This window comes from Ursus arctos, unplaced genomic scaffold (genome assembly GCF_023065955.2).
Source record: "Ursus arctos isolate Adak ecotype North America unplaced genomic scaffold, UrsArc2.0 scaffold_9, whole genome shotgun sequence".
Classification (NCBI taxonomy): Eukaryota; Metazoa; Chordata; class Mammalia; order Carnivora; family Ursidae; genus Ursus; species Ursus arctos.
In genome coordinates this window covers 81,452,907-81,478,917 of record NW_026623111.1, presented here as the reverse complement: position 1 = coordinate 81,478,917, position 26,011 = coordinate 81,452,907, and the positions used below count along the sequence as shown (strand labels likewise).

The following is a 26,011-nucleotide window of genomic DNA, read 5'->3' as shown; positions in this document are numbered from 1 at the left end:
AACTGTGCCCTGCTCTTTGAAGCACTCTGATCTATTGTCTGCCCCAACACCAAGTTCACCGTTTCACCTTAGTGAAGGATGCGGCTACATTCAAGTTGTGACCCCTTGTCCAACACATGGGAAGTTTGCCTGGCATTGGCATTTTGCAAATTGTCCATTCACTTCTTAATGGTAACCTTTTTTAGCATGAGAAGAGTAAATTATCAAAGATAGGAAGTTGTAAAATAAAACTAATTTTATTTTTGAGTATGAAGGTGATATACGATCATTTTTAAACTTTGAAGGGGAAAAAGTCTGGAAGGAAAGGATAGAGGGGAGCCTGGGTGGTTCAGTAGGTTGAGCATCTGACTCTTGATCTTAGCTCGGGTCTTGATCTTGGGATGGTGAGTTCAAACCCCACATTGGGCTCCATGCTGGGTGTGGAGCCTACTTGGAAAAAAAAAAAAAAAAAAAGGAAAGAAATCATTTGCAATTCCTCCACCTAAAACCAACAGCTCTGTAAACTAAATATTTTAGTTTATTTCCTCTCATTTATTCAACAGAAAAAACTCAAAAATGCTTATTAGTAAGCTTTTTCAAATTGAACTTTATGGGTAAATGTTTTTCTGTTATTACCTCTTTTACAATCCTCAAAAATCACAATCAACTCATTATTTTATACTGTAATGGGTAAAAAGAGAGAAGGGAAATAATAGCTTTTTTTCATCTTTCTTTATCTAATCTTAATTTGGTAATTAGAAATTTTAATTTTTTTTTAAAGATTTTTTATTTATTTATTTGACAGAGATGGAGACAGCCAGCGAGAGAGGGAACACAAGCAGGGGGAGTGGGAGAGGAAGAAGCAGGCTCATAGCGGAGGAGCCTGACGTGGGGCTCAATCCCATAACGCCGGGATCACGCCCTGAGCCGAAGGCAGACGCTTAACTGCTGTGCCACCCAGGCGCCCCTAGTAATTAGATTTTTAAAGATTTTATTTAAATTCCAGTTAGTTAACATACAGCATAATATTAGTTTCAGGTATACAATATAGTGATTCAGCACTTCCATATATCACCTGGTGCTCATCACAAGTACAGTTCTTAATCCTCATCAGCATCCCCCAAACCCTCTTCTGTCTACTAACTATTAGTTTGTCCTTTATAGTTAACAGTCTGTTTCTTGGTTTGCCTCTCTCTTTTTATTTTCCCTTTTGTTCATGTGTTTTGTTTCTTAAATTCCACACATGAGTGAAATCATGTGTTATTTTCTCTATCTAGCTCAGCATGATACCCCTAGCTCCATCCAGGTCATTGCAAATGGCAAGATTCCATTCTTTCTGATAACTGAGCAATATTCCATTGTATTTATATATACCACCTCTTCTTTTCCATTCATCAGTCAATGGACATCTGGGCTGCTTCCATAATTTTGGCTATTCTAGATAATGCTGCTATAAACGTTGGGGTGCATGTGCCCCTTCAAATCAGTATTTTTGTATCCTTTAGGTAAACATTCAGCAGTACAATTACTGGGTCATAGGGTAGTTCTATTTTTAACATTTTGAGGAACCTTCAAACTGTTCTCCAGAGTGGCTGCACCAGTTTGCATTCCCACCAACAATGCAAGAGGATTCCCCTTTCTCCACATCCTTGCCAACACCTGTTGTATTGTTAATTTTAGCCGTTCTGACAGGTGTGAGGTGATATCTCATTGTAGTTTTGATTTGTATTTTCCTGATGCTGAGTGACATTGAGCGTCTTCTCATGTGTCTGTTGGCCATCTGAATGTCTTCTTTAGAAAAATGTCTGTTCATGTCTTCTGCCCATTTTTTAATAAATTTTTATTGCCAGTCTGTATGGTTCTATGGCAGGCACTAAGTGGATTATTTCATTTATTTCAAACACACACACAAAATTTAAAAAGTATTTCCATTTCCATGTTATACAGACTATAAATCAGAAAGGCATAAATAACATATCCAAGGTCACAAAATTAGAAAGTGGCACTGGGATTTAAGCTCAGGTTTACCTGACTCCAGAGTGTACTACTCTGTAATACAACTGTAGCGTTATTGTGCAAGGCACATTTTTGTATTTTGACACATATTTGAATAACACGTACCCAGTGTATTAAAAACATATTGCTACACTTTGCAACTTAAATTAAGTCTCTAAATTCATAAATGTTAGGATAAAAAAATAAATAATGAAAAGGAGCCATAGCATTTGGGGTAGGGCATAAAAGAGTACTTTTAGCAACAGGGAAATCAAGGGGGAGACTAATGCCTATGGCGAGTGCTCATCGGCTATGGGCACAGAAAGACAAATCAGGGAAAGGGAAACTTTGATGAGCTCCAGTCACATTACTCTTCCTAAAACTGTAATATGGGTTATAAAGAAAAGATTGTTATAAACCAAAACACAATGTCTGTTCATCTGCAGTTGTCATAATTTTGCCAGGATTGTCTGCAGCCCAGCGGATTATGTAGGTCAATGTAATCCCACAACCCAGTGAAAGAACTAGGAACATCTTTTTTCACATTTACCTCAAATACACTCACTTTTTGAAAGCCTCTGTCATTTTTTTCCCCATTTTCAAATCCAGTGCTGCTTCTGATGACCTTTGTAGTTGTGGGATGGTTTTTCTGACATATTTTGAATCTTCTGACTCTTGTAATGCTCTTCTCTCTGAGAAGGGAAGTATCAGTTTCAATAGATATTGAAGTCATGATGGAACCTCAGTTCCTGCTAATTTTCTCCTTTTGTCTATCCTTGAAAGTGATTTATGTTTTTGAAGATTCTTACTACTAGTGCAAACGGATGTGTAAAGTAGCCTTAACATTCAGTGTGGACAACATCATCTTTATTCCCCTGGTCTGTTTTACACTTAGCCTATTCAATGACTCCATTTTCTTTATAAGCATTTCATTTTACTTTTGAAGTTATGAAAAAGCATTAAGAAGATACATTTTGACTCTTCTCCCATTTTTAAGTTTTATAGTATATATGCCCATGTCTGATATTCAACTAAAGTGTTACAATCATAAAACAAACGGTGGCCTTTGTCTACAGTTTAGAAATAAAAACAATTTGATAGGGAAAACTTTTTAAGCCATCTGCTTTCATTGGAGTTCTGAGTATGTGAAATATTTTTGAGGCCATCCCTTAACTAATTAGTCATAAAGGCTTAGTAATCTAAGATTAATAGGGTCAATTTGTGTTCTTCGCTATTGTGGATACCAACTAAAGTCTGAGCTTACCTATGGTAAACTCTAAAAAACTAAATTAAAAAGAATTTGAAGATATATGGAAAGGTGGTCACTGGACCCCAGTTTTGGTAGTACGAGTCATTGTCACTAAATGATAAAGGATCTTGGATGTTATTTAATATACACCTCTCATTTTACAGATAAGAAAAAAATAAGATGTTGAGAGATAAGTGGCTTGCATTTAGCAGATGGCAGAATTTGAACCCAAGTCATTATCTGATTCCTTATGATATGAAAACGTAACTCTTTGCATGATATAGGAATAGAACAACCCCCTCACATATGCACTCTGCCTTTCAACATTTTTAAGCCAAGAAGAAACAGAACCTTTACTCTAATAAACATACCAGAGTTAATAAAAGTAAATACAGAAAACAGAGACAAAATATAATCCTCCTTTGTTAAATTGCTGAAAATAGATATGGAAAACCAGATCCTCAAAGATGTGTAATTATAAGGGCAAAAGTGTTGTCCAAAAATATAGATTCTTATTAGTTGATTGGAAAAATCTGTTCAGTATAAATTTTTACATACTGTAATGGTGTCTAAAAGTGTAATACATGCACTGCTAAGTTACCCTCTAAAAAAAGCACTATCAATTTGTTCTACCAATTAGTGAGAGTTTTCCTTACATCGCAGATACTTGACATTATAAACTTTTTAGTATTTTTCTAATATGGTGCACCCGCAAATGTGGCATATCACTTTAATTTGTGTTTCACTGATTACTGAATTTTAGCATCTCATATTTTTTGGCCATTTGTGTTTCTTCTGTTGTCAATTACTTGTATGTATGCATTTACCATTTTTCTATTAGGTTCTGTCTTTTTCTTATTGCTTGGATATTGCTCCTTATTCTGTTATACACAGTGCAGATATTTTCTCCTGGTTTGTCATCTTGCTGTTCTTTGTTTGATTATGGTTTCTTTTGCCACACAATGTTCTATTTTTGCTATAGTCAATTGTATCCATCTTTTTCTACGTTTTTTGCTAAATGTGTTATAAAGTTAGTACTTATATCAGTTAGGATCTTATCAGGAAAGGGAAATCACATAGTAATTGAAGGAGGGAAAGCTTATTATTAACCATACCAGGGGATCAGATAACAAGGGATTGGCTTCTGAGAGGTAGAAGACCCCTGACGAATATAGGAATAGCAGCTGTAAACAACTAGGGCTGAGACTGAGCCATCCGCTTATATCACCCCACTCCACCCCACCTACTCCCACCCTCAAGCCTCAGAATCCAGATCTTGGTAGAGAACCTTTGTTCACTGGATGGTAGAGAAGACACCCATGGTGCCCTGTTTGGACAATTTGCTGGAAATCTGTACTTCACATTTGCAGGAAATTCACCCTCTAGGGTCCATGAGGAGGTATTTTGCCCAAGGGAGTTGGCTATGAAACTCCTTTGCAGTAAGCTAGGGGCAGCTGCTGGCCACTGGGTGCTGCTGGCTGCCATGCACTATAGGAGCCCAGCACTGTAGAAGCCACCCGTGTACTAAAAAAACCCAAGGGTGCTATAAGATCCTGCTGGGGGGAGTCCAGGAAATCAGGAAGAGCATCTTCCTTGTAATACCTCTTCAGCACCCTCTACTGACAAAATTTCAAGTGATGCCAGGTAGCAAAGAAGAAATATTTAAAGGGCTCAGGTTCATTTTCTGATGAGCAACAATGAAATGTGGATTTGGAGCCAAGGGGTAATAAATTAATAAGCACAGCACTTTACTATACCTGAATTATATTTTTGTGCATGATTTGAGGTCATCTTAAACTGTTTTTTATAAAGATAAAATTGGAAACAACTTAAAGGGCCATCAATAAAGAAATGATTGAATAAACAGATAATTCCATACCACAGATGACTATATAGCAATAATTAGATGTATATCTAGATATATTTACTACTATTATAAGATCTCTGAGTGATACTGCTAAACAAAAATTAACATAAAATTTTAAACTATAAGATAATACTAAGTATTACATATATACACACATATATCATATATTCAGAAGTAGAAGTCCTCCTAAGATTATTTTATTAGATTCTTTATGATTAACATCTATTTGCAAACCAACTCTAAAGCACCTCATATAATAACTGTGTTAGAAATATCTTTATGTAATTTTTTGTTCTATTTTAGCTAACCTCATATTTATAGATGTCAGAGAAATAAAGCCTAATTGACTAATAAAGTCAAATTGACTCAAATTTCAAATTAGTAAAATTCTTAGTACTTGTAACTTCATATAATAAAAATCTGTGTGTGGGGTGTGTGTGTGTGTTTCTTTTAGGCGGAGGTTGAAAAAATTATTGCAGGTGCCTGGTACATCTTTCAGCCCCTTCTCTTTGGACTGATTGGAGCAGAAGTATCTATTGCATCTCTCAGACCAGAAACTGTAGGTAAGAATTTCAGAGTAGTACACTTGCTAAAATCAACTTTTCTATTCAGTGAAATACCTTTAGTAGGTATAGTTATTGTCACAATTATATAAAAAGTTAATAATAATCTAAGTCTCTTAGAGTAGTTGGCCAGAAAATAATATTTGTCAATCTCAGACATAAATTTTATACCTTTAAGATTATTCCTTGTGAAGAAAAGTAACACTGCTAACTACTATCCAGAAGATGCAGGTCTTAAATTTTTTTTCCAAGGACAAAAATGTTCAATTAGACTTGTTCTGATCAAGGGCCAGAATTGTAAAGATAACTCGTCAGTTCTATAATATACACCCATGGAACATAAATGTTCGTTTGTTCATTCATTCATTCATTTATTTATTCATACGTTCAAAAGCTAAAACTTTTGATTTCATAACACTGCACTTAAACATTTATTTGTGCACATATACTGGTTATTTCTTCCATTCCACTCATTTCATATTCCTCCATCTTTACTGGGAATCCCATCTCCCGCTGTCTCCTTCTGGACCTCACACATAGATTCTTCCCCTGTTCTTATGTATCTTCAGATATCTGTGTCACAGTTTTCTCCTCTTCAGAATTTAAATAAATTCTAATCTCTCCTGTCTTAAAATAATGTCTTTCCATTCCAATACATGCTACAACGTGGATGAACCTGGAGGACATTTGTCACCAAAAGACAAATACTGTGTGATTCCACCTATATGAGGTATCCAGGTAGTCAAATCATAGAAACAGAAAGTAGAATGGTGGTTGCCAGGGACTTGGGGAGGGGAAGTGAAGTGTGGTTTAATGGGTCATTTTTGCAAGAGGAAAAAATCCTGGAGATTAGTTGCACAAAAATGTGAGTGTTCAACTTAATGGTACTCAACTGCACACTTAAAAATGGTTAAGATGGTAAATTTTGTTATGTGTATTTTACCACAATTTATATATATAAAATCTCCTTTTTCCACTTAACTTGCCCCTCACCTACCACACTTCGTCTTTACTCCCCTTTTTGAACTTTTCCAAAGAGGTAATTATATCTCCCTTTTCCATTTCCACTCTCACTCTCTTCAATACATTTCAGCCCAGCTTCTGCCCATCACCACACAACCGACCCTGCTCTCACCAAGATTATATTGCTAAAGACACTGAATACTTAACAGTCTTTTTTTTTTTTTACTTGATCACTCAGCAGCCTTTGATGCTACTGACCTCTTTAAAACACATTGTACGTTGAATTCTGAAACTTCATATTTTTCAGTGCACTCTGAGTCCTCACTTAGAAACTACGTGCGTCTTAAATGCTGCTCTTCATCAAAGTGCTTCCAAAGACGTCTACGCTTCTCACTCAATGTCAGTTTTCTGAGCTCATCTACATTCAGTAGCTTTGATTATAAACTACATAATTCTAAAATTTTATCTCTAAATCAATGTATCTAATTGCTGATTGGACATCACCACTTGTAAACCTCACAAAACTTCAAACTCGATATGTTCAAAACTTCTAAATCTTCTTCTCCCCAAACCTTCAATGCTCCCTCCTGGGAATGGTATCATCTCTTTTGTTTCTTGTACTTCAGGAAACAAGTACTTTTGAAAACCTACCAATCTGGGAGCAATACCCTTCAATAAAAAGCCACAACAGCTTTCTGTAAAGAAGCCATATTGCAGACTCACAGTAAATCCTCTGGTGATGTCTAACTGGTGTTTTACTAGAGTTTTAAACTTGAGAAAGTCATTTATCCTTTTTAAACTTCATTTTTTTCAACTGTAAAATAAGGAAAATTACCCCACGGATTGTAAGGATTAGATAACGAATGCACTTAAAGCTTGTGCACAGTAAACACTTAACAAATGTTACTTTTTAGAAAATCACCCTATTACATAGCAGTCACTTTAGCTGTGCCTTTCTCAGGTTCAGTACCCTAGTCACACTCCCTATTGTACAAATCAAGGTGAACTGATCTTTATCGGCAAAAGATTCTAAAGGATGGAATGAAGTAGCTGTACATGTCAACCCGAGCTAATGGGCAGTCAGTGTATACACCAATATGGTGAAACAGGTATAGACTACCAATGTATTCTGATTGGTCAGTGACCAGCCAGCTCTGTTCTGATTGGCTGATTTGCTTCCATACTGGCTAGTAAATATTTTTAATACCACCTTTGGTTTATACTCTGTAAACAATTCTCAATCATTTTGATGAAAATATTAACTTTTTCCTCTTCTATGACCTCTTACCAGTATGTTTATACTGCACTTACCTTATAGTATATTAATTCAGTGTTAATGTTTCTGTTTCCCTCTGACTTTGAAGTTCATAGAGGCAAAGTCTGCACATTATACATTTTTGTACACCCAGTACCTAGTCCAAATCCTGTCATGCATACTTATCATTTAATAATTATGTTGAATAAACATATGGAAGAAAGTTTGATTCTTGCTATAAAACATAAGAGAACATTCATATCTCCTTTATAATAGATATCAAATATGTTTAATTAATTCTTGGTTTAATCTAGGAAAAATACCTTCTTTTAAACAAATGGTTTGATCCTTGTTATTGATGTTTTGATAAATTATGCCTAACCATTCTTGTTTTCTTAATTTTTTAATATATTTAGATAATTGCAGTTGATAGTATTTTGAATCAATAAACATGAGACTCAGTTGCTCCCCAAGTGCTTTATTATGTCTAAAAATTAAGTATTTCTTACAGGCCTTTGTGTTGCCATCCTGGGCATTGCAGTATTGATAAGAATTTTGACTACATTTCTGATGGTGTGTTTTGCTGGTTTTAACATCAAGGAAAAGATATTTATTTCTTTTGCCTGGCTTCCAAAGGCCACAGTCCAGGTAATGATGGATAGGTTGGCTTAGCATTTTAACTCCTATTTCTATATGACACCATGAAATTTTATATAAGATAGCTTATTCAAATTTGGTGAAAAAATGTAATCGAAGTTTGATTTATGAAAAGGGTTTATACTAATCTATTCTTTAAAAGTTTTGTTTTGGGTATATTGATTTCCTAAATATGATAGCTCATTTAAATTTATCTAGATCACCAGCTTTATTTAACTAAAAATCCAGTAAATCCCTACACTAACTACAAAGCAGTAGTCACAAGAAGAAAGAGTTTGAATTTTTATCAGTCAGAGCCCTCTAAATCACCCAGAGAGATAGTTGTTAACTCTTTTCATTTCAATATCTTCCAAGAAGAGAGTGAAAAAGAAATAGCATGGCCCATCTTAGTATTTGGAAGTACTTCAGTGTCAATATGATTGATGATCAGTTATGCTCGACCACAGTCTTTATGTATAAAGGAGAAAAATTATTGAAAAACAACTGACAAAATGCTTTACTGATTTCCTAAATTATTGGTTGCTGGTAAATTTTGTAAACTAGCTGAACCTTCTGTCAAATGTATCAATCACATGACCCAGAAATTGTGCACTGTAATGAATAAGGCATGAACAGATAAGGTGCTTGAAAGTATTAACCATGTATTTGGTAGAATTTAATTACTGATTAAATTAGAACTGTATAGATTATTATTTGTTGCAAATGTAATATATTTCTGATTATTTATTTATTTTAAAACTAATTATAGCAAACAAGGTTAAACTGTCTCTGATTATTTTGCAATTGTTTAAACATGGACATATTTGTTTCAGATGTTCTTTTTTTTTTTTTTTTTTTTTTAGATTTATTTATTTGAGAGAGAGAGTGCATGCAAGTGGGGCAGGGGAAGAGGGAATCTTACTTGGCGCTCAATCTCACGACCCTGAGATCATGATCTGAGCCAAAATCAAGAATTGGATTCTTAACCAACTAAGCCACCCAGGCACCCCCAAAATTAGATGTTCTAAATTTAGGAAGCTTTGGGGGATATGTATGCTGTATAACTATATGCCAGATTTTGTGTGGCTGTGGGCTTCGACATTATTCCAGAGAAATTTTATTTCCATCAGACTTTCAAAGAAGTCTAAGACATAATGATAAGAATATGAGATGTAGTACAATAAGTAGAATAGTTTCTCCCTCGGAATGTCTTCAGTTTCCTCACTACCTCTGGTAACTTTAGTGGGTAAATAGCAAAATAATCACTCTAGTAACTTTGGTATGAAGGATGTGTTCCTAAACATTAAAATTTGAAAGATGGCACTCTCCTGCTATCAAAGCCAATTTAAAATAAGGAAACATTATCAAGAATATGTTGAATAATGTATGTTCATTTAGTTGTAAAGAAGGCTGCAAAACTCTCTATTTGTGCAGTAATGTGACCAGCTGAAACTCAAGAGTTCTATAATAGAAGAGTATATGCAGATATTTGTGGGCAATCAGTAGTCTCTGCCATGTGTCTCATGCACACTGATATTTTCTCTTCTGTTTCATTGTCCTGGAGGCTAATGTTGTTGTGTTCTGTGGAATAAGGGAGTAACCAGATTGTTTAACTATTTTCCCATGTGCATTAATGTTGCATTTTGCCTGTAAAAGAAAACAAAAATTTTCATGAAACTTTCCAAAAGATAAATCTTAAATAAAGTATTTTACCAACTCCTGAGGCAAAAATTAACCAAATACTTAATAAGATTAACTTCAAGTTTTGAAGGTGCCTCGAATTTCCAAGTTTCATGATGTTTAACAATTAGTTCAGCTTTAAAAGCAGTACATATTCCTATGTTTTTTTTTTTCATTTAAAACTCCACCATCTTCCAATATCACTGCATTTTTTCATCTTGTTTTTTCTGACTTTGAAATTACTAAAGATAAAAGAATGAGATAACCAGTAACTTTCATCCTTACTCAGGGGGACTTTAGTATATGGGATCATGTTCTAATTAATTAATATCGTGACTCTGAATTTGCCTTGTGCTTTGAGATATATTTTACTGATATTTTTGTAGCCCTACCTTATGCAAATAGGCACATATGAATTATTATTCTTTCCCCAGGCAGGGAGAGTTTTCAGACAACCAAAACTCATTGCAGTATACTTTGAAAGAAGATTTATGGAGCTTTTTTAGCTGAGTAAAAGAACAAGCAATTTGTTTTTACAAATGATGAACTAATTCACCTTTTCTCTATGCACTTGTCATATGTTTCCATTGTTACCTTTAAACTTTTGTAGGCTGCCATAGGATCTGTGGCTTTGGACACAGCAAGATCTCATGGAGAGAAACAGTTAGAAGAATACGGAATGGATGTGTTGACAGTGGCATTTTTGTCCATCATCATCACAGCCCCAATTGGAAGTCTACTCATTGGTTTGCTGGGTCCCAGGCTTCTCCAGAAAGCTGAACATCAAAATAAGGGTGAAGAAGTTCAGGAAGAGACCTCTGTACAAGTTTAGAGGTGAAAAGAGACAATACTGATTATAATGATTAGAAAGCCGCTGCCAGAAACTTCTTTTACCAACTAGCAGAAGCTATGTTACCTAGATGCATATTGAGATATGTAGTGTTCAAACTTTAAATGTAATAGAACCAAAAGTGTGGTTATTTCTTTAAAGAGCATTTTTAGCCATTATTCTTTCCATGTGGGTGGTAATATTCTACATCTCCAACCTAATCTCTTGACCTTTTTTTTTTTTCAAATACCTCTTCATCATGTATCTGAAATTGTTTGGTAAAATGTACTTACCACAATTTAACATGGAAAAGATCAAGTTCAGTATCCTGTTCTACTAGCCAACAACTTGTTCTAACTTACTATTACTGTCATAGTTTCATGATTCATAGTCACCTGACCACTCATGCCTTGAAATGTTTTGGGCTCCTCTTTTCTTTTTTATTTTTAAATACCATAATGCAATCCCTCATCAGTTTCTACCCCCACTTTCTGTGCCAGTCTGCCTCTTCTCCATTTATACCTCTCTTGCTACCTTTCTGTGAATTATTGTAACCGATTGGTCCCGCCACAATTTTCAAGTATGTGAAGTGTCTTCATTGGTTCTTCCTCTTGCACCTATCTAATGTCAAAAGACCTCTCCTTCCTCCCAGATGGCAACACAGTCTCCCATTTTAGCAGCCCATCTGAGTTTGCCTTCCCCTAAGGAATGTCCAGATTCAGGCCTTTCTTATTTGTTTCTTGTGACCCACATTTTCAGACTCTTCCTTTTCTCTAGGTGAAAGATAGCTAACTGTCAAATCTATGCTAACCTCATGAATGTAATATTAATTAGAGTAAGGTAAACTGCTATAATGAAGAAACAAAAAATATAGTACTTAAAATAGAAATTTATTTCCCTTTCATGAAACCGGCTGACTGGTTGATGCTGACATGATTACTCAGTTCATGGGTTTGCTCAGAGACCCATGTCCTTCTATCTGGAGGCTCTGACGTGTCTTAAGCCCTAGCTTAAGACATAGGTTAAAGATGAATCTCTCCCATGTCTCCTTTCTAGACTTCAGGAAGAAGTGAAGGAGGTGAATCCAAGGCAAGCAATTTATTTTTGACTAAGTGATGTGGAATTTGGCCGCATATCTCCTCTTACATTCTACTGTGATGGCCACACCCAGCTCTGAGGAGGTCTGATAGTATTGCTTCCCACTAAGCTTTCTTTAGTGAGATTCATAGGAGGAAGGAAAGATCAGATTTGGGAGACAGAGGTACTATTGTATCGAGTGCTACCATCACTTAGTAGCATAATCTTGCATGTTGACAGGCTTTCTAAAGATAGTACCTTAAACTGAAAGAGTGATTTCTGTAGCAAGCATTTCAGACATTGCGGCATGCCTGCGGATAAGATAGTAGAAGAAAGGCTTATCTATATATGTCGCATTTTATCCCACATATTCAACAGACCATCTCTGCTTTTGTGTAGCACCTTTAAGTTCTTCTTGACTCTAGGTCAACTCTTGCCTAGTTGCTAGAATAATCATGTTTGAATATAGTTCACAGCTTTTCTCATGGTGTATGTATACCTGAAGCATTTATCACTTACTTGTCATATCCCATCTAAACTCTTTAGCCCAGAATCCAAAGTTCAGTCTAATCTTGAAGTAGATATTAAATATGTGTTAAATGAATAGATTATAAATAATCTGATCCTACCAAGCTGATCTGCATAAAGCCTATCCTTTCCTCTCTTGTCCTTAGACTACTGTTCCAGGCCCTTTCTCCATGACTTTCACCTCTGTTCAAAACCAGCTTAATTTTTATTAAGCTAACATAATATGAAGCCATAACAGCTTCATTTTTACATCAGCCTGACTTTGATTACTCTGTGGACTGTGTTTTCTTCTAGTTTATACTCTGTATTTGGATTGGATTAATTTACACCAAAATTCAGGTAGATATTTCAAACTGAACTTAATTGGTTAGGTGCACCTTTGTGGTAGCAACATAAACCCAAAGCTCATCTCATCCTCTCCTTTGACAGGCTCTGAAACCAGATTCATTCAACAAATACTCAGTGGAAGCTTTTGATGACCTGGGCACATCATCAAAACTTTTATTATTCCTGTCCTTAAGGATATGACTGTCTGATGGAGGAGACAACTAAATAAGAGATTTCAAAAGAGTATGATAAGTGCTATGATGCAGGAAATATGGGAGTCCAGGAGGCTCATAACAGCAGCACCCACCTCATCCAGGGGTGGTGCAGTTTAGCACAACTTCCAGAGAAAGTAGGATCTTGGCTAGGATGTGGGGAATGGTTAGGACTTAGACAGCAAAAGTCATGTGACCCAGAGGGGTGCTGCAGTTAGCACTAGGTCCCGCATTCTCCAGTAGTTTTTGTCTGAGTAACAGGCTCCGAATGCTTGTTAACTTATACAAAATACAGTTAGTATAAGTAAATGAGAATGTTGTTATAAATAGTCAAGGCCCCAAAGAAGAATGAGAAGTAGAAATTCACAGTGTAGAAATGGTGGAAGAGGCCATTCAGCCACTGCCAATAGCCTGTTCCATTTTGGAGAACATGCAGCGAGTTCTGTCCTCCCTCTCCTCGGTGGGCAGCCACCATCTAAATCTCTGTAACTGTCCGGTATGGGCCTGTGCAGAGCTCACCGTTGAAGTCTCAGGTTTATCACCACATTGTGAGTCACAGCTGTCCTGTTGGTTGGTGAACTCAGAGTTAACTTGATACAGAATGTTGACTCAGGCCAACCAAAGCTACCCCACCCCAACCACAGATAGAAACAATTACTCTAACCGCTGAGTCCCTGGAAAAGGGATGTATGTATCCCACACATACTTCTGTCAGAGCACTTAGAAGCCACAAGCTTGTCTCCTATGAAATAAGCTCCTTAGGGATGAGAGCCTTGTCTTGGTCATCTTTGGATACTCGGTACTTTGCACAGGGCATGAAACACAGTAGGCATTTAATAAATATTTATCGACTGAATCACTGAGGGGATCCTCTTCCAGTACAGAAAACCACTTGCCACGTAACAGTTCAGAGCTTAGTCTCCTTGCTCTGTCTAGCCTGCTTGGGCTGCTATGAAAAGTACCAGAGACAGAGGGACTTAAACAACAGACATTTATTTTCTCATAGTTCTGAAGGATGAAAGTCCAACATGAGGGTGCTAGCATGATCAGGTTCTGATGAGGGCTCTCTTCCTAGCTTGCTTATGGCCTCCTTCTTGCTGTGTCCGCACATGGTAGGGAAAGAGATGAGTGGGGGAGGGGGAGTATGTAAGCTCTCTGCATCTTTTCTTACAAGCACACTAATCCCACCATGAGGACCCCACCCTCATGACCTCATCTAATCCTAATTATCTCCAAAGTCCCCATCTCCCCATAACATCACATTGGGGATTAGGGCTTCAGCGTATGAATTTGGAGGAAAACAGTCCACCACGAGGGTGTCATACTTCAAGGACACTGCTAAAATAATCACTATAAGTACTTGTTCTACCATGTTCTTTTCTCCTAGAGTCAGTGCCATCCATATCTCCTCTGAGAGGTTTTTTGTTTTGGGGTTTTTTTTTTTGTTTTTTGGTTTTTTTAAGCAGGCTGATTAGGTTTCAGCTCTAAATTATTTTCACATTCCAATATTTTTCTCTCTGGTATTAACTCCAGATAACCTTGATTGGACTTGGGTGTCCTTAAAATTTCCTCAGCCACACTTTGCAAATGATCTCATCCTTAACACTCTTTAAAAATAGTATTATTTTTTCCTGATTGCAAAATAAGACATTTTCATTGCAGAAAATTTAGAACACAGGGGTGCCTGGGTGGCACAGCGGTTAAGCGTCTGCCTTCAGCTCAGGGCGTGATCCTGGCGTTATGGGATCGAGCCCCACATCAGGCTCCTCCGCTATGAGCCTGCTTCTTCCTCTCCCACTCCCCCTGCTTGTGTTCCCTCTCTCGCTGGCTGTCTCTATCTCTGTCAAATAAATAAATCTTTAAAAAAAAATTTAGAACACAGAAAAGTACAAGGAACAAAACTGAAACTACTCTTAATGTAAACATCCATTTTATTTTGATTCTTTTACATTTTACTCCTGCAGTTCTAGAGGATGTCTTATTTTCAGAAAGACACATCATCCACTGAATTAGGTGAAAGGCAACATAAATACTTTGATTTCTGTGAAGATATACAGACTGAAGAACTTTTGTTGTATATAATGAATAGTGAGCCTTCCAAATATTCATTCACTCGGTAATATTCAAATATTCATCTTACAATGAATAAAACAGACAAATCCTTACCTTCATGGAGCTTGTTTTAAAATCGACTCATTCAAAATCCACTCACTCAAAATGCACTTTTAGTATGCTGCTATGTGAGGCATTATGCTAAATACTAAGGAATACAGCAATGACCAAGATGTTCAAGGGCTCTGCTTAATGGAACTTCAATTCTAGTGGGAAACTGACACTGTGGAGAATACAAATATGAATAAGACATGATACTTGCCTTCAAGAATCTTACAAGGAAATAAGATATGTACAAATAGCTGTAATCCAAATGAATAATTCAAAAGTGTTCTAAATGAGGAACATTTCTTAAAGGAGGAAAAACTTCAGTTGGACCTTCAGTTTGAATTGATGTATTAATATTAGAGAGTAAGGTGAGGAAGAAAACAAATGGGTCAAGGGTGGGCATATTAGAAAAGTTTGAAATAGTAAAACCCGGAATATAGTAAATAATTGGCACTTAAGGTTGATAAAGAGAATTAGTGACAGGTAAGACTGGAAACGAAAATTGGCAGTTAAATTGTACCAAGTAGATCATTGACCACGTTTCTATTTTCATTACTTGAGCACCTTTCAATTTATTGCTTCCCAATGTACAGAACCATTTATATAGAAAATATTTTTAAGCTATTTTCATGTCAAACTTAGTGAAAAATGCTGTCATTAATAAGGTTCTCCTTGTTCCTCAAAAGTGTTTTCCTTTCAATGACATGGTTGCAAATGTAATCAACTTAATTATTTTTAAGTTACTATTGAGTTTTTACAAGAAAAGGAATCAATGGGGGCGCCTGGGTGGCTCAGTCGTTAACCGTCTGCCTTTGGCTCAGGGTGTGATCCCGGTGTTCTGGGATCGAGCCCTGCATCAGGCTCCTCCGTGGGAAGCCTGTTTCTTCCTCTCCCACTGCCCCTGCTTGTGTTCCCTCTCTCGCTGGTTGTCTCTCTGTCAAATAAATAAAATCTTTAAAAAAAAAAGAAAAAGAAAAAAAAGGAATCGATGTTTTTTAGATGGTTTTTAAAGCATTATTAAATTTTTATGTTATCTTTAAATAAATGGACATTATTTTTGAAATGTTTCAGAACATATTTCTAGATTAATAATTTATGTAGTTCTTTGTACCCAGTGGGAATTGTTTTGTGCCATTTTAGGAGCAAGTAACACAGGTTTTAGTTGCTGAACCCAAATTAAATCTTGCTTGAGCCCTCTGTTCTGATGAGAATTCCAAAACCCCACTTGTTGGTGTGTCCTCTGTCCTCCTTGGCTGGACCCGAAAGCACTAAACTTTCCAGTAGTTCATTGCATCTGGAGCACAGAGCAGCGTCTTGGAGGCTGTCAGACTCCTCTCAAAAACCTACCTTCCCAGCTCTACCATGCATACTGCCACCAAGACCCTGCTTTCTCCTTGCCTGCCAGGAGAACAAGCATTTCCCTAACCCTATAATCACAAAAAATCTTGTCTACTCTCCTAAAAAAAGGGAGAAAATAACTTTCAATCCTTGCTGAGATGTCTCCACAATGCTAAAGATGAAGGAGAATTTTTTTATTTGATCACCCAAGAAAGAGTTGTAATTTAAGTCAGATTTTAAAGGATAACTAAGAAAAGGGGAAAGAGAACACTCTTGATAGAATACCTTAGGGGCACCTGGTAGCTGAGTCCGTTGAACGCCCTACTCTTGATTTCTGCTGAGGTCATGATCTCAGGGTCATAGGATGGAGTCCCTCCTAGGGCTCTGGGCTGGGCCTGGAGCCTGCCTGGGATTCTCTCTCCTTCTCCCTCTGCCCCAACGCCACCCCCGCACCCCCCACGCCTGGGCGTACACTCTCTCTTTCTTAAAATAAATAAATAAATAAATAAATAAATGAATAAATAAATAAATAAATAAAAACTTAAAAAAAAACACATAGGCAAAAACACATAGGGATATAACGTGTGCAGGAGTTGCAGTTGTTTGGAGTATCAGGAGCGAAGTTAGAAAAGGGCAGTTTGTCTTTATAAAAAGTTTGGACTTAATCCAATAACAATTGTTTTTCCTCTTTTAGGAATCATAGAGATTCCATAAGAGGAGCCTTAGGTCTAAGAACCCAAAGCTTCTCGGGGCCCACACTCAACTAGGGTAGCTCTGCTTTCCTTTCATATGAAGGTCTCCGCATAAGATTTCATGTGAAAAGAAAAAGGTTTTATACTAATAACAGGACATTGAGTGTTTACTTTGTACCAAGCCCCGTTCCAGACACTTGTCATGTAACAATTCATTTGTCTCATATCACCACCAACCACGTCCTTTACAGAAGAGAAAACGGAAGCTCAGGGAGGCTATGTAATTTGTCTGTCGTTCCATAGCTATAGAGTGGCAGTGCTGAAATTTGAGCCCAGTCTTAACCCCAGACACTATTCTCTTTTACAATTGCACTATATTTAAGCTGACTTAAGACGAAACATGATATGAGTTGTGACAAGTCACTCCTGGCACGTGCAGCCAGCCCCCTGGCGCGGCTTTTTGGCTGAAGGGCCCTGTGATGTCAACTCTGTCCCTGGACTTTGACAACCCAATAGGTCAATATTCACAAAAGACGGGGAAAGGAACGGGTCGAATAGACTGAAAGCACACCAGGCGGTCCCGGCAAACCCCAAAACCCTCACCTCCGCAGGCCAGAGCGCCCACTACGCCGCTTGAAGGTGCAGCCGCCACCAGCCCCGCCCCGTCACCGCCAGCCCCGCCCCGTCACCGCCAGCTCCGCCCCGCCCCGTCACCGCCAGCCCCGCCCAGACGCCGCCAGCCCCGCCCAGACGCCGCCAGCCCCGCCCCGCCACCGCCAGCCCCGCCCAGACCCCGCCCCGCCACCGTCAGCTGAGCCAGCCGCCATTAGCCTGGCCCCAGCGGCCCGCGCGGAGGTCGGGTCCTGGCTGCTTTCCCGGCCGGGGCGGCGCGTGGTGTACGCGGCGGTTGCTGGGCGCCAGGGCCGCTCCCGGGGTAGCGAGGGATGCTGAAGGAATTGTAGGTACGGTCCATTTTTCTCAAGTCCCTTCCTTTCCAGGCCCTTGGGCACTACTGGTCCCTCGTCTCGCGCGGTCTTTCCCTTCCTGTGGACCCGAGGAACGCTTGTTCTCCCGCTTCAGGAGGACATGGCTCCTTTGTCAGAGCTGGGGAAGCAGCCTCAGACCCTTTTCTCTCCTCCCCCTGACGCGTCTTTACTCCCTCATCCCACATCTCTTTTTATTCCTACCCTTCCTCCTCTGTTTCTCTCATCTTACAGGTAAATCACAAGTAAGAAAAAAGAGGTCAGTCAAGACTGACTACAAAATTAATTTAATTAAGGGCAGACTGTTGTACAAAGGGTGACTATCTGCAAATCAACCTTAACATGCTCCTGTGACTGGTGGTGTGTTCCAGGATTGGTTGCTTATCCCGGGAAAGCTTTCCTCCCTAATTTACCCTCCTCTCAGTTCCCCCGTCCCCAGCCTATTTCTGTGGACAAGCCCTTGAGATTAGTGCTTTTGAAGGATTAAGGACAGTTGCATACGTACCAGGTGTCCAGTACATCATTCAGGAGTCGTGAGAGCTCTGCAGGCCCGTGCCAGGTCCCTGACACCCCTCTATGTGTGTCCTAGAGCCTAGGAAAAATTAGGTGGTGCGAAGGAGAGGAGCAATTAACCTGGGTACTCCCTAATTTTCCATAAGGGTAAATAGAATTGTTATTTGTGCAACAGCACTGTGGAAAATTAACACTTGTTACTATCACAACTAAAGAATTCATGACCCCAGGTAGTTTAGTTACTATGTGCCTATGAAAAGGGCATTCATATTTATTGCCTTCTGTGAGTACCAAAATTTATATAGCTGTTTTTATCAGTCGGCTGTCTCTTGTCAGGAGCTCCTGCCCATTACCAGACAAAAGGAAAGAGGCAAGTGCAGTAATAGCACTATATAAATAACATGTTTATGCTACATCTCATTTTGTACATTATTTTTATATTCATCCCATTTATACATTTCTGTGAGATCGAGTTGGTTAACAAAACTCCATTTTACTGAGGAGGGAACTAAACACAGATTAAACAATACCTGAAACTTAGTATAATATATACATTCAGTAAATATTTGTTGAAGGGATGAATGGATGAGATCCTCAAGGAGCCATGCCTTATTCGCCTTTGTATCCCCTGGACCCAGAGCTAAGTCTAGCACTAGTTAAGTTCGCAAATGTGAGAGAGGTCAAGTGACCCACTCAGGAACAGGCATTCATTAAATATCTCTAGGGAACTACTATTTTGTCATTATTCTGAATACAATGGTAAGAAAGACTTGCAAGATTCCTGTTCTCATGGAACTTAAAATTTGGTGAAAAAAGAAACAAGATATGAACAAGGAAATTTTGGATAATGTTAAGTGACGTGAAGAAATAAAACAGTATGAGTGAGAAAGATACTGGGGAAGAAGTTGCTTTAGATTGATTGGTTAAGGAAGGCTCTCTGAAGAGCTAACATTTGTGCTGAGACCTCAGTGATCTAAAAAAGCCAGCTACAGAAATATTTAGGATCAGAGCATTGCAGTTAAAGAAAACTCCAATTGTAAAAATCCTACAATAGAAAGAGCTTGGCTCTTCCAAGGAACACCATAAGACTGCTGTAGCTGGAATATGGATAAAGTAGTATAATATGACCTTGAAGAGATAGGTAGAAGTCAAATCATATAGGGCTTTTAATAGGTTGTGGGGATCTACCCATGGAATAAGTTTGGAATTCATTTAAAGTGTGATGATAAACCAGCAGGGAGTTCTTCTGGAAGGGAGTAATATAATCTGATTTACATTGAAAAAAAGATGTGTTCTGCCTATTATGTGGTTAATGGATCATAGGGATTGGGAGAGAAGATCAGTAGCAGAAGATAGTTGTGATCCAGGAAGGAATGAGAGTAGTTTGGGGTAGAGTGGTATAAGAAGTGGATGGATATGAGATATATTTGGAGGCAGAACCTACGACTTGGTGATGTTATAAATATAGGGGTGAGAATAAAAGAGAAGCTCCTAGGCTTTTCTCTTGAATTTGAGTGGATGGTTGTGCCATTTACCAAATGAAAAAGGCTAAAGAAGAAAATGTGTGTGTTTGTGTGTGTGTGTGCGATGTGTGTTGGAGGGTTGTTTTTATTTTACTCACCTTGTTTGATATTCATATTAGAAATCTAAAGTAAGTTCTGTGTCTTGAGTTCTATGTAAGGAACCAAAGACAGAAAGTTGAGAATCATCAACATGTAGAAAAAACTACCTGGAGAAAGTGTATTCATAGAGAGCATTCTAATGATTAGAGGTAAAGCAGAGGAAAAGAAGCAAGCAAAGGAGATGGAGAAGGAGTAGCCAGTGAAGTAGGAAGAAAACCCAAAAAATGCGGTGACTTAAGCCAAGACACAAAGCATGGCCAGTATTATTGAAACATGCTGAAAAATCAAATAAAATAAAGAGATCTGACCATTGCATTTTGGCAACATGTAGTAGTTACGTGCCTTGACAAGCACAATAAAGAGAAAATGTAATGTGAAGAAATAGGCACAGCACTATAGATATCGCAAGATATGTCATGAAGAAGAGCTAAGAAATATAGGTAATAGAGGAATATGTGGGGTCAAAGTAGAATTCTCAAAGATGGAAATACTGAAGTGTGTTTCTAGGCTAATGGGAATTATACAGTAGAGGAGAAAAAATTATAAGAGAGAATGAGTATATTTTAAGAGTGAAGTCTTTGAGAAAACAAGAGGGAATGGGATCCAGGGAATAGGTAGAAGTGTTGGCTCAGAAACATGAACATAAAATTTATAGTAATAGGAAGAAAGGCAGTGACTATAGGTAGAGATGCAGATAGATGAATAGATTCAGTGATCTCAAGAGAGAGTTTCTGCCTGAAACTGATTCTCTTTTGCTCAAGAAAGTAGAAGGTCAGAGGCTAGATCAGTAAGGAGAGAGAAGGAAGAATGTTTGGGTAGGAGGCTTAAGGGGTGAAAAGAAGGCATAAAATAGTCATTTTATTTTATTATTTTATTTTTTTAAAGCTTTTATTTTATTTGACAGAGAGAAAGAAAACACAAGCAGGGGGAGCAGCAGGCAGAGGGAGAGGGAGAAGCAGGCTTCCCGGAGCAAGGAGCCTGATGCGGGGCTCGATCCCAGGACCCTAGGATCATGACCTGAGCTGAAGGCAGACGCCTAACCGACTGAGCCACCCAGATGCGCCATAAAATAGTCATTTTAGAGGACAGAAGGTAGTCATACTTGACTTGGTCTGTTTAGGCTGCTGCTCTAACAAAATAGCATAGACTAGGTAGCTTATAAACAATTTTATTTCTCATAGTTCTAGAGGCTGGGAAGTCTAGGACCAAGGTGCTGGCAGATTCAGTGTCTGGTGAGAGCCCTGGTTCACAGATAGCCAAAAGGGATTAGGGAGCTCTCAGGAACTCTTATTAAGGGCACTAATCCCATTCTTGAGGGTTCTGTCCTCATGACCTCTCATATACCAAAGACCCCCACCTCATGATGCCATCACATTTGGGGTTAGGATTTCAACATGAATTTTGAGGGGACATAAATATTCAATCTATAGCAGTACTAGAGAAGCACAGTAGCATAGCTGGGCAGGATCAAGTGCCCATTTGAGATTCGTGACCTTGTGAGTGGGTAGCTGAGATAGGGTGGAGGAAAAGATCATAGTAGCCAAGGAGTCATAAGACCAGACTGTTGGGAGGATTGGCTACCTGGTTCTTACTGGTAAGTTACTGGGCGAGTTCTTGAACTCAGATACCCTGACTTCCCAGCTCAGTATATTCTCATTTACTGATAAATGGCTCACAGCACTACTCTTTTATGCCACCTACCCTTTCAGTTAACATTAAAAAAAAAATGTGGCTTGATTTTTTTTTTTTTGATCCATATATCCAAATACTAGATTTTCATAGGCTGCTGTTTTTTTCTCTCTTATCCCCTTAATATTTACTTGTCGAATTTTAGGTTTGTTTTTGTGTTGGGCAGGGGGGCTTTTTTTTTTTTTTTACCACTTCCATCAATATGTGTTTATTAAATTGCAAAACCCTAACTCTTGTAAAGTGGAAATGAAGGATGAAATTTGGAAATTCTGTTGCCTGTAGAGCTGGGATGACCAGTAATAGGGAGACCTGATCTGTATTTACTCTAATAATAATAATAATGATAATAATAATAATATATAATGATAATAGACAGCATTAGGGTAGCCTTTTACATTTTGTGCTATGCTTTTATTTTCTCTTATCTCATTTGATTTTATAACTACCTTTTTCAGATGAGGAAACTGAGGCTCAGAGAGGTTAAGGGTCTTGACCAAGGACACATACCTAGTAAGTGGCAGAATTATTAACCACAGTGTTCTGACAATAAGTCCCATGTTTTTTTTTTACTATAGTAGTTTGTCTCTTTGCTTTTTATACTATATTATATCCAAAATGATATCAAAGAAAAACTGGTAGGTAGAAAGTAATGGCTAGCTAGAGGCCTTTTACAATTCAAAAACTTTTTTTTATATGTTTAAAACTCAACAGTTAATGAAATTAGATAATTACCTACCATCTACTGTGTTAGGTAATTCAAAGAACTCAGAATGATTATGAAATCACCACTGATTTAATCTACTAGAGAAATGCAAGTCACTAAATAGTTCTTGGGCCCTCCCCCAAGCACATACTATATGTGCTTCCACAATACCCTGTATTGACTAAACTCTATGTACAAAGGAGAATGAATACAGTACCATTTACACAGTGGGCTCTCATTGAGTATTTGTCAAATAACAGAATGATGATAGTTAAGCAAGCAATTGTAATAGTGACATGAATGCTATGATAAGGGATGGATGCTATGATAAGGACACATCCTAAAGGGAACTTCTAAAGGAAGGACCTCTAAACTGATATAGAGCTAGTTGTGCAAAAACAGGGGTGTAGGGTTGGAAGACAGTATACAGAATGTATAAAGTCTCAGAGATATGAGGCTTGGCAAGTTTAAAGAACTAAAATACAGCTGAAGTTTAAAAAGCCAAGTATAAAATGAGATGAGCAGGGACAAGGTTAGTCCTTACTAAAACGAGTTCTGTAAGCTGAGTTTGAGTTTGGACATTTTTTTCTATGGGAAGCCATTGAGGAATATTAGGCAGGAAGTTGCCATAATCATGCTACATTTTAGATTATGCTGCATTGTGGACATTACAAGTGGAGGCCCAAGACTGGAGGTAGGGAGAACACTTGGAAGGTCATTACAGAGCTAATGGGAAAAGGTGCTTATGGCCTGGACTGGGCAGTGGCAATTTATAATGAGAGAAGTGGACCAAATTTTCAATTATTTATGTACTTGTATTAACATGATTTAGTAACTCACTGGATATCAACAATGAAGAAGGAATGACTCCTTGGTTTCTAATTTCAGCAATAGAGTAGATGGTGGCTTCATTCTCTGAAATAGGAAATTCACTGAAGAAAGAATAGATTTAGTGGGGGAAGGTTTTGAGTTCAGTTGTGCATATATTGAGCTTAAGATTTTGTAAAGACAATGAAGTAGAGATATCCAATAAATACTTAAATACACTACTTAGAAACTCAACAGAGATTCTCTAGCCAGACTCATCAGCATATTGGTCATAATTGAAGCCATTAGAATAAAATAAATTTCTTAAATGTATATAGAGTAAGAAGAGAAGAGGGCATAGGGAAGAATGCTGAGGAACCCCAACATTCAAAGGATGGATAGAGAAAAAGAAGACCAAGAAAGGACAACCAGAGAGCTAGAACAAAGGTAGGACAAGTTATAAAGTGATGTGAGAATTCAAAAAGGAAAGACGACTTCTAGTTTTGTGCTATGCCTTATAGGAAGTTCTATTGGAATGACCCTTAAGCAATACATTTCATTTACAAAGAAGAGATGGCAGTAGTAAAATATTACAAACAAAGAAAACAAAAATGCATGAGAGAATAATTAACAGTTTAATGTGACTGAAATGTAGAATCAAGAGCACTAGAGAGAATGCCATGATAGTTTGATGCCTCGTGGAAAACCATGGATTCTGGGTAAGTTGTTGGTAACTTTATTATTTGGTGAGAAAAACCATTGTGGCTGGGGCTAAGGGAAAGACAAGAAAGATATAAAACATGCTCTGAACCCTGGAATACCTTACCATTTTATTGTGGAAATAAGATCTAGGCACCTGAAAAGAATAAAAATTCAAGATAATATCTGATTAATGAGAACAAACACCAAATACTGTAGGAATTTTAACAGTGGCAAAGTCAATTTGAATTGGAAGACTAGTTTAGCCCAGATTTGTATTGTCCTGATTAAACAATAATGCCAGCTAGTCATTATTTTAAAAACAAAAACAAAACAAAAAGTCCTGTTCTAATTTGAATGCTCTGTATAAAGAATATTCTCTTTGTAGATTTAGCTCTCAAATTCATTTGTTCAGAAAGGATTATACTGTAGTTTTTACTTGATGATCTTTGATGTACACCAAAAAAGACTTCCTTGTTTGAAAGATAACAATGGCTCCAAAGATCCTAAAGCAATACACGTAGATAGTGATGCATATGCTTTACCTAACATTCATTTAATAAATATATGTCAAATGAGCATTATGCGTCAGTAATGCATAGTGGCTCTGGGCACGGACTACATATTGAAACACACCTGAATTCAAGTCCCAGTTCTGCTTTCAATGGAAGGAAAAAGTTGCAATCTCACTTAGAATAGTTTATACTTACATCACCAGATGGTGAGATAGATAGATAGATAGATAGATAGATAGATAGATAGATAGATAGATAGATATCACTAGATGTTGCCGTTGCACAACATTGCTTCAAAGTGAGAAACCCAAAGTACAGTATATAGTACAAGAACACACACCAAGGAAAGACAAGAAGTTGTTTCTATTATGTGATATACATACATATATACATATTTATATAAGATGTGTAGGTAGTTCCCAAGCAACATTTGTTGCTATTCTCTCACGCTGTTTCTTAGTAGGTCCATAAGTAAATAGAAAGAAGCATAGACTTAAAACTGATAAAAACCTTAGATCATCTAACCTCCTCCCTTTCTACCTCATTTTAGAAGTTTGGAACTGAAGTACAGGGAGGTGAAGTGACAAGAAATTTACTCAATACTATGTAGCAGATTAAAAGCAGAAAGCTTAGATTTCCCAACTCTTTATGATTCCATACTGTGTCCATTAACATTTACAATCAAAGAGACATTCTAATAAAACCAGAACCTGTTAAATCCATCAAAAATTTCCACTACTTTAAAAGCAAAGTTTAACAATATAACATCCCCCATTTCTAATAAAATTATCAGTTGAATACCATAGCTTTTGCTATGAACCATACAAACATCTTACTTTATCCCCATAATAGCAAGATATGTAGTACGTATTTATTTATTTCTGTCTTATTCCAAAAAGGATTTTTAAGAAGTTTATTGAGGGGCACCTGGATGGCACAGTCCGTTAAGCATCCCACTCTTGGTTTGGGTTCAGGTCATGACCTCAGGGTTGTGAGATTGAGCCCCTCATAGTGCTCTGCACTCAGCATGGAGTCTGCTTGGGATTCTCTGCCCCTCCCCCCCAACTTGCTTTCTGTCTCTCTCAAATAAATAAATATGTTTTTAAAAGAAGCTTATTGAAATAATTATA

At 37.6% G+C, this 26,011-nt stretch overlaps 2 protein-coding genes and 1 long non-coding RNA gene across 15 annotated transcripts in view; 2 read left to right on the top strand and 1 right to left on the bottom strand.

Annotated features, from left to right (window-relative positions):
• The window catches only part of SLC9B2 (solute carrier family 9 member B2), a 59,275-nt gene extending 42,885 nt beyond the window's left edge, over nucleotides 1-16,390 (top strand). For 10 of the 12 annotated variants that reach the window (XM_057309621.1, XM_048211942.2, XM_026509630.4 and 7 more), the window contains 3 exons: nucleotides 5,545-5,653; nucleotides 8,383-8,519; nucleotides 10,798-16,390. In XM_057309621.1, the coding sequence (XP_057165604.1) occupies nucleotides 5,545-5,653; nucleotides 8,383-8,519; nucleotides 10,798-11,019 (468 nt within the window). In that variant the 3' untranslated portion in view covers nucleotides 11,020-16,390. The remainder of the gene's footprint in view (nucleotides 1-5,544; nucleotides 5,654-8,382; nucleotides 8,520-10,797) is intronic. The other 2 variants (XM_048211944.2, XM_057309622.1) reach the window with 1 other exon arrangement.
• On the bottom strand, nucleotides 264-10,870 carry LOC130543219 (uncharacterized). The gene is made up of 3 exons (XR_008958387.1): nucleotides 10,782-10,870; nucleotides 2,540-2,666; nucleotides 264-426 (listed from the first exon to the last, which is right to left on the bottom strand). It is a non-coding gene; the product is annotated as an uncharacterized LOC130543219 (long non-coding RNA).
• A 1,775-nt stretch (nucleotides 16,391-18,165) lies between the features above and the next one.
• The window catches only part of SLC9B1 (solute carrier family 9 member B1), a 62,701-nt gene continuing 54,855 nt past the window's right edge, over nucleotides 18,166-26,011 (top strand). Inside the window, exon 1 of one of the 2 annotated variants that reach the window (XM_057309605.1) lies at nucleotides 18,166-18,312. Coding sequence is in view for 1 of the 2 variants with exons in the window: in XM_044388047.3 (XP_044243982.1) it covers nucleotides 24,035-24,114 (80 nt within the window). In the remaining variant the exon portion in view is untranslated. Of the gene's footprint in view, nucleotides 18,313-22,831; nucleotides 24,115-26,011 lie in introns of those variants that run through there. The other variant, XM_044388047.3, reaches the window with a different exon arrangement.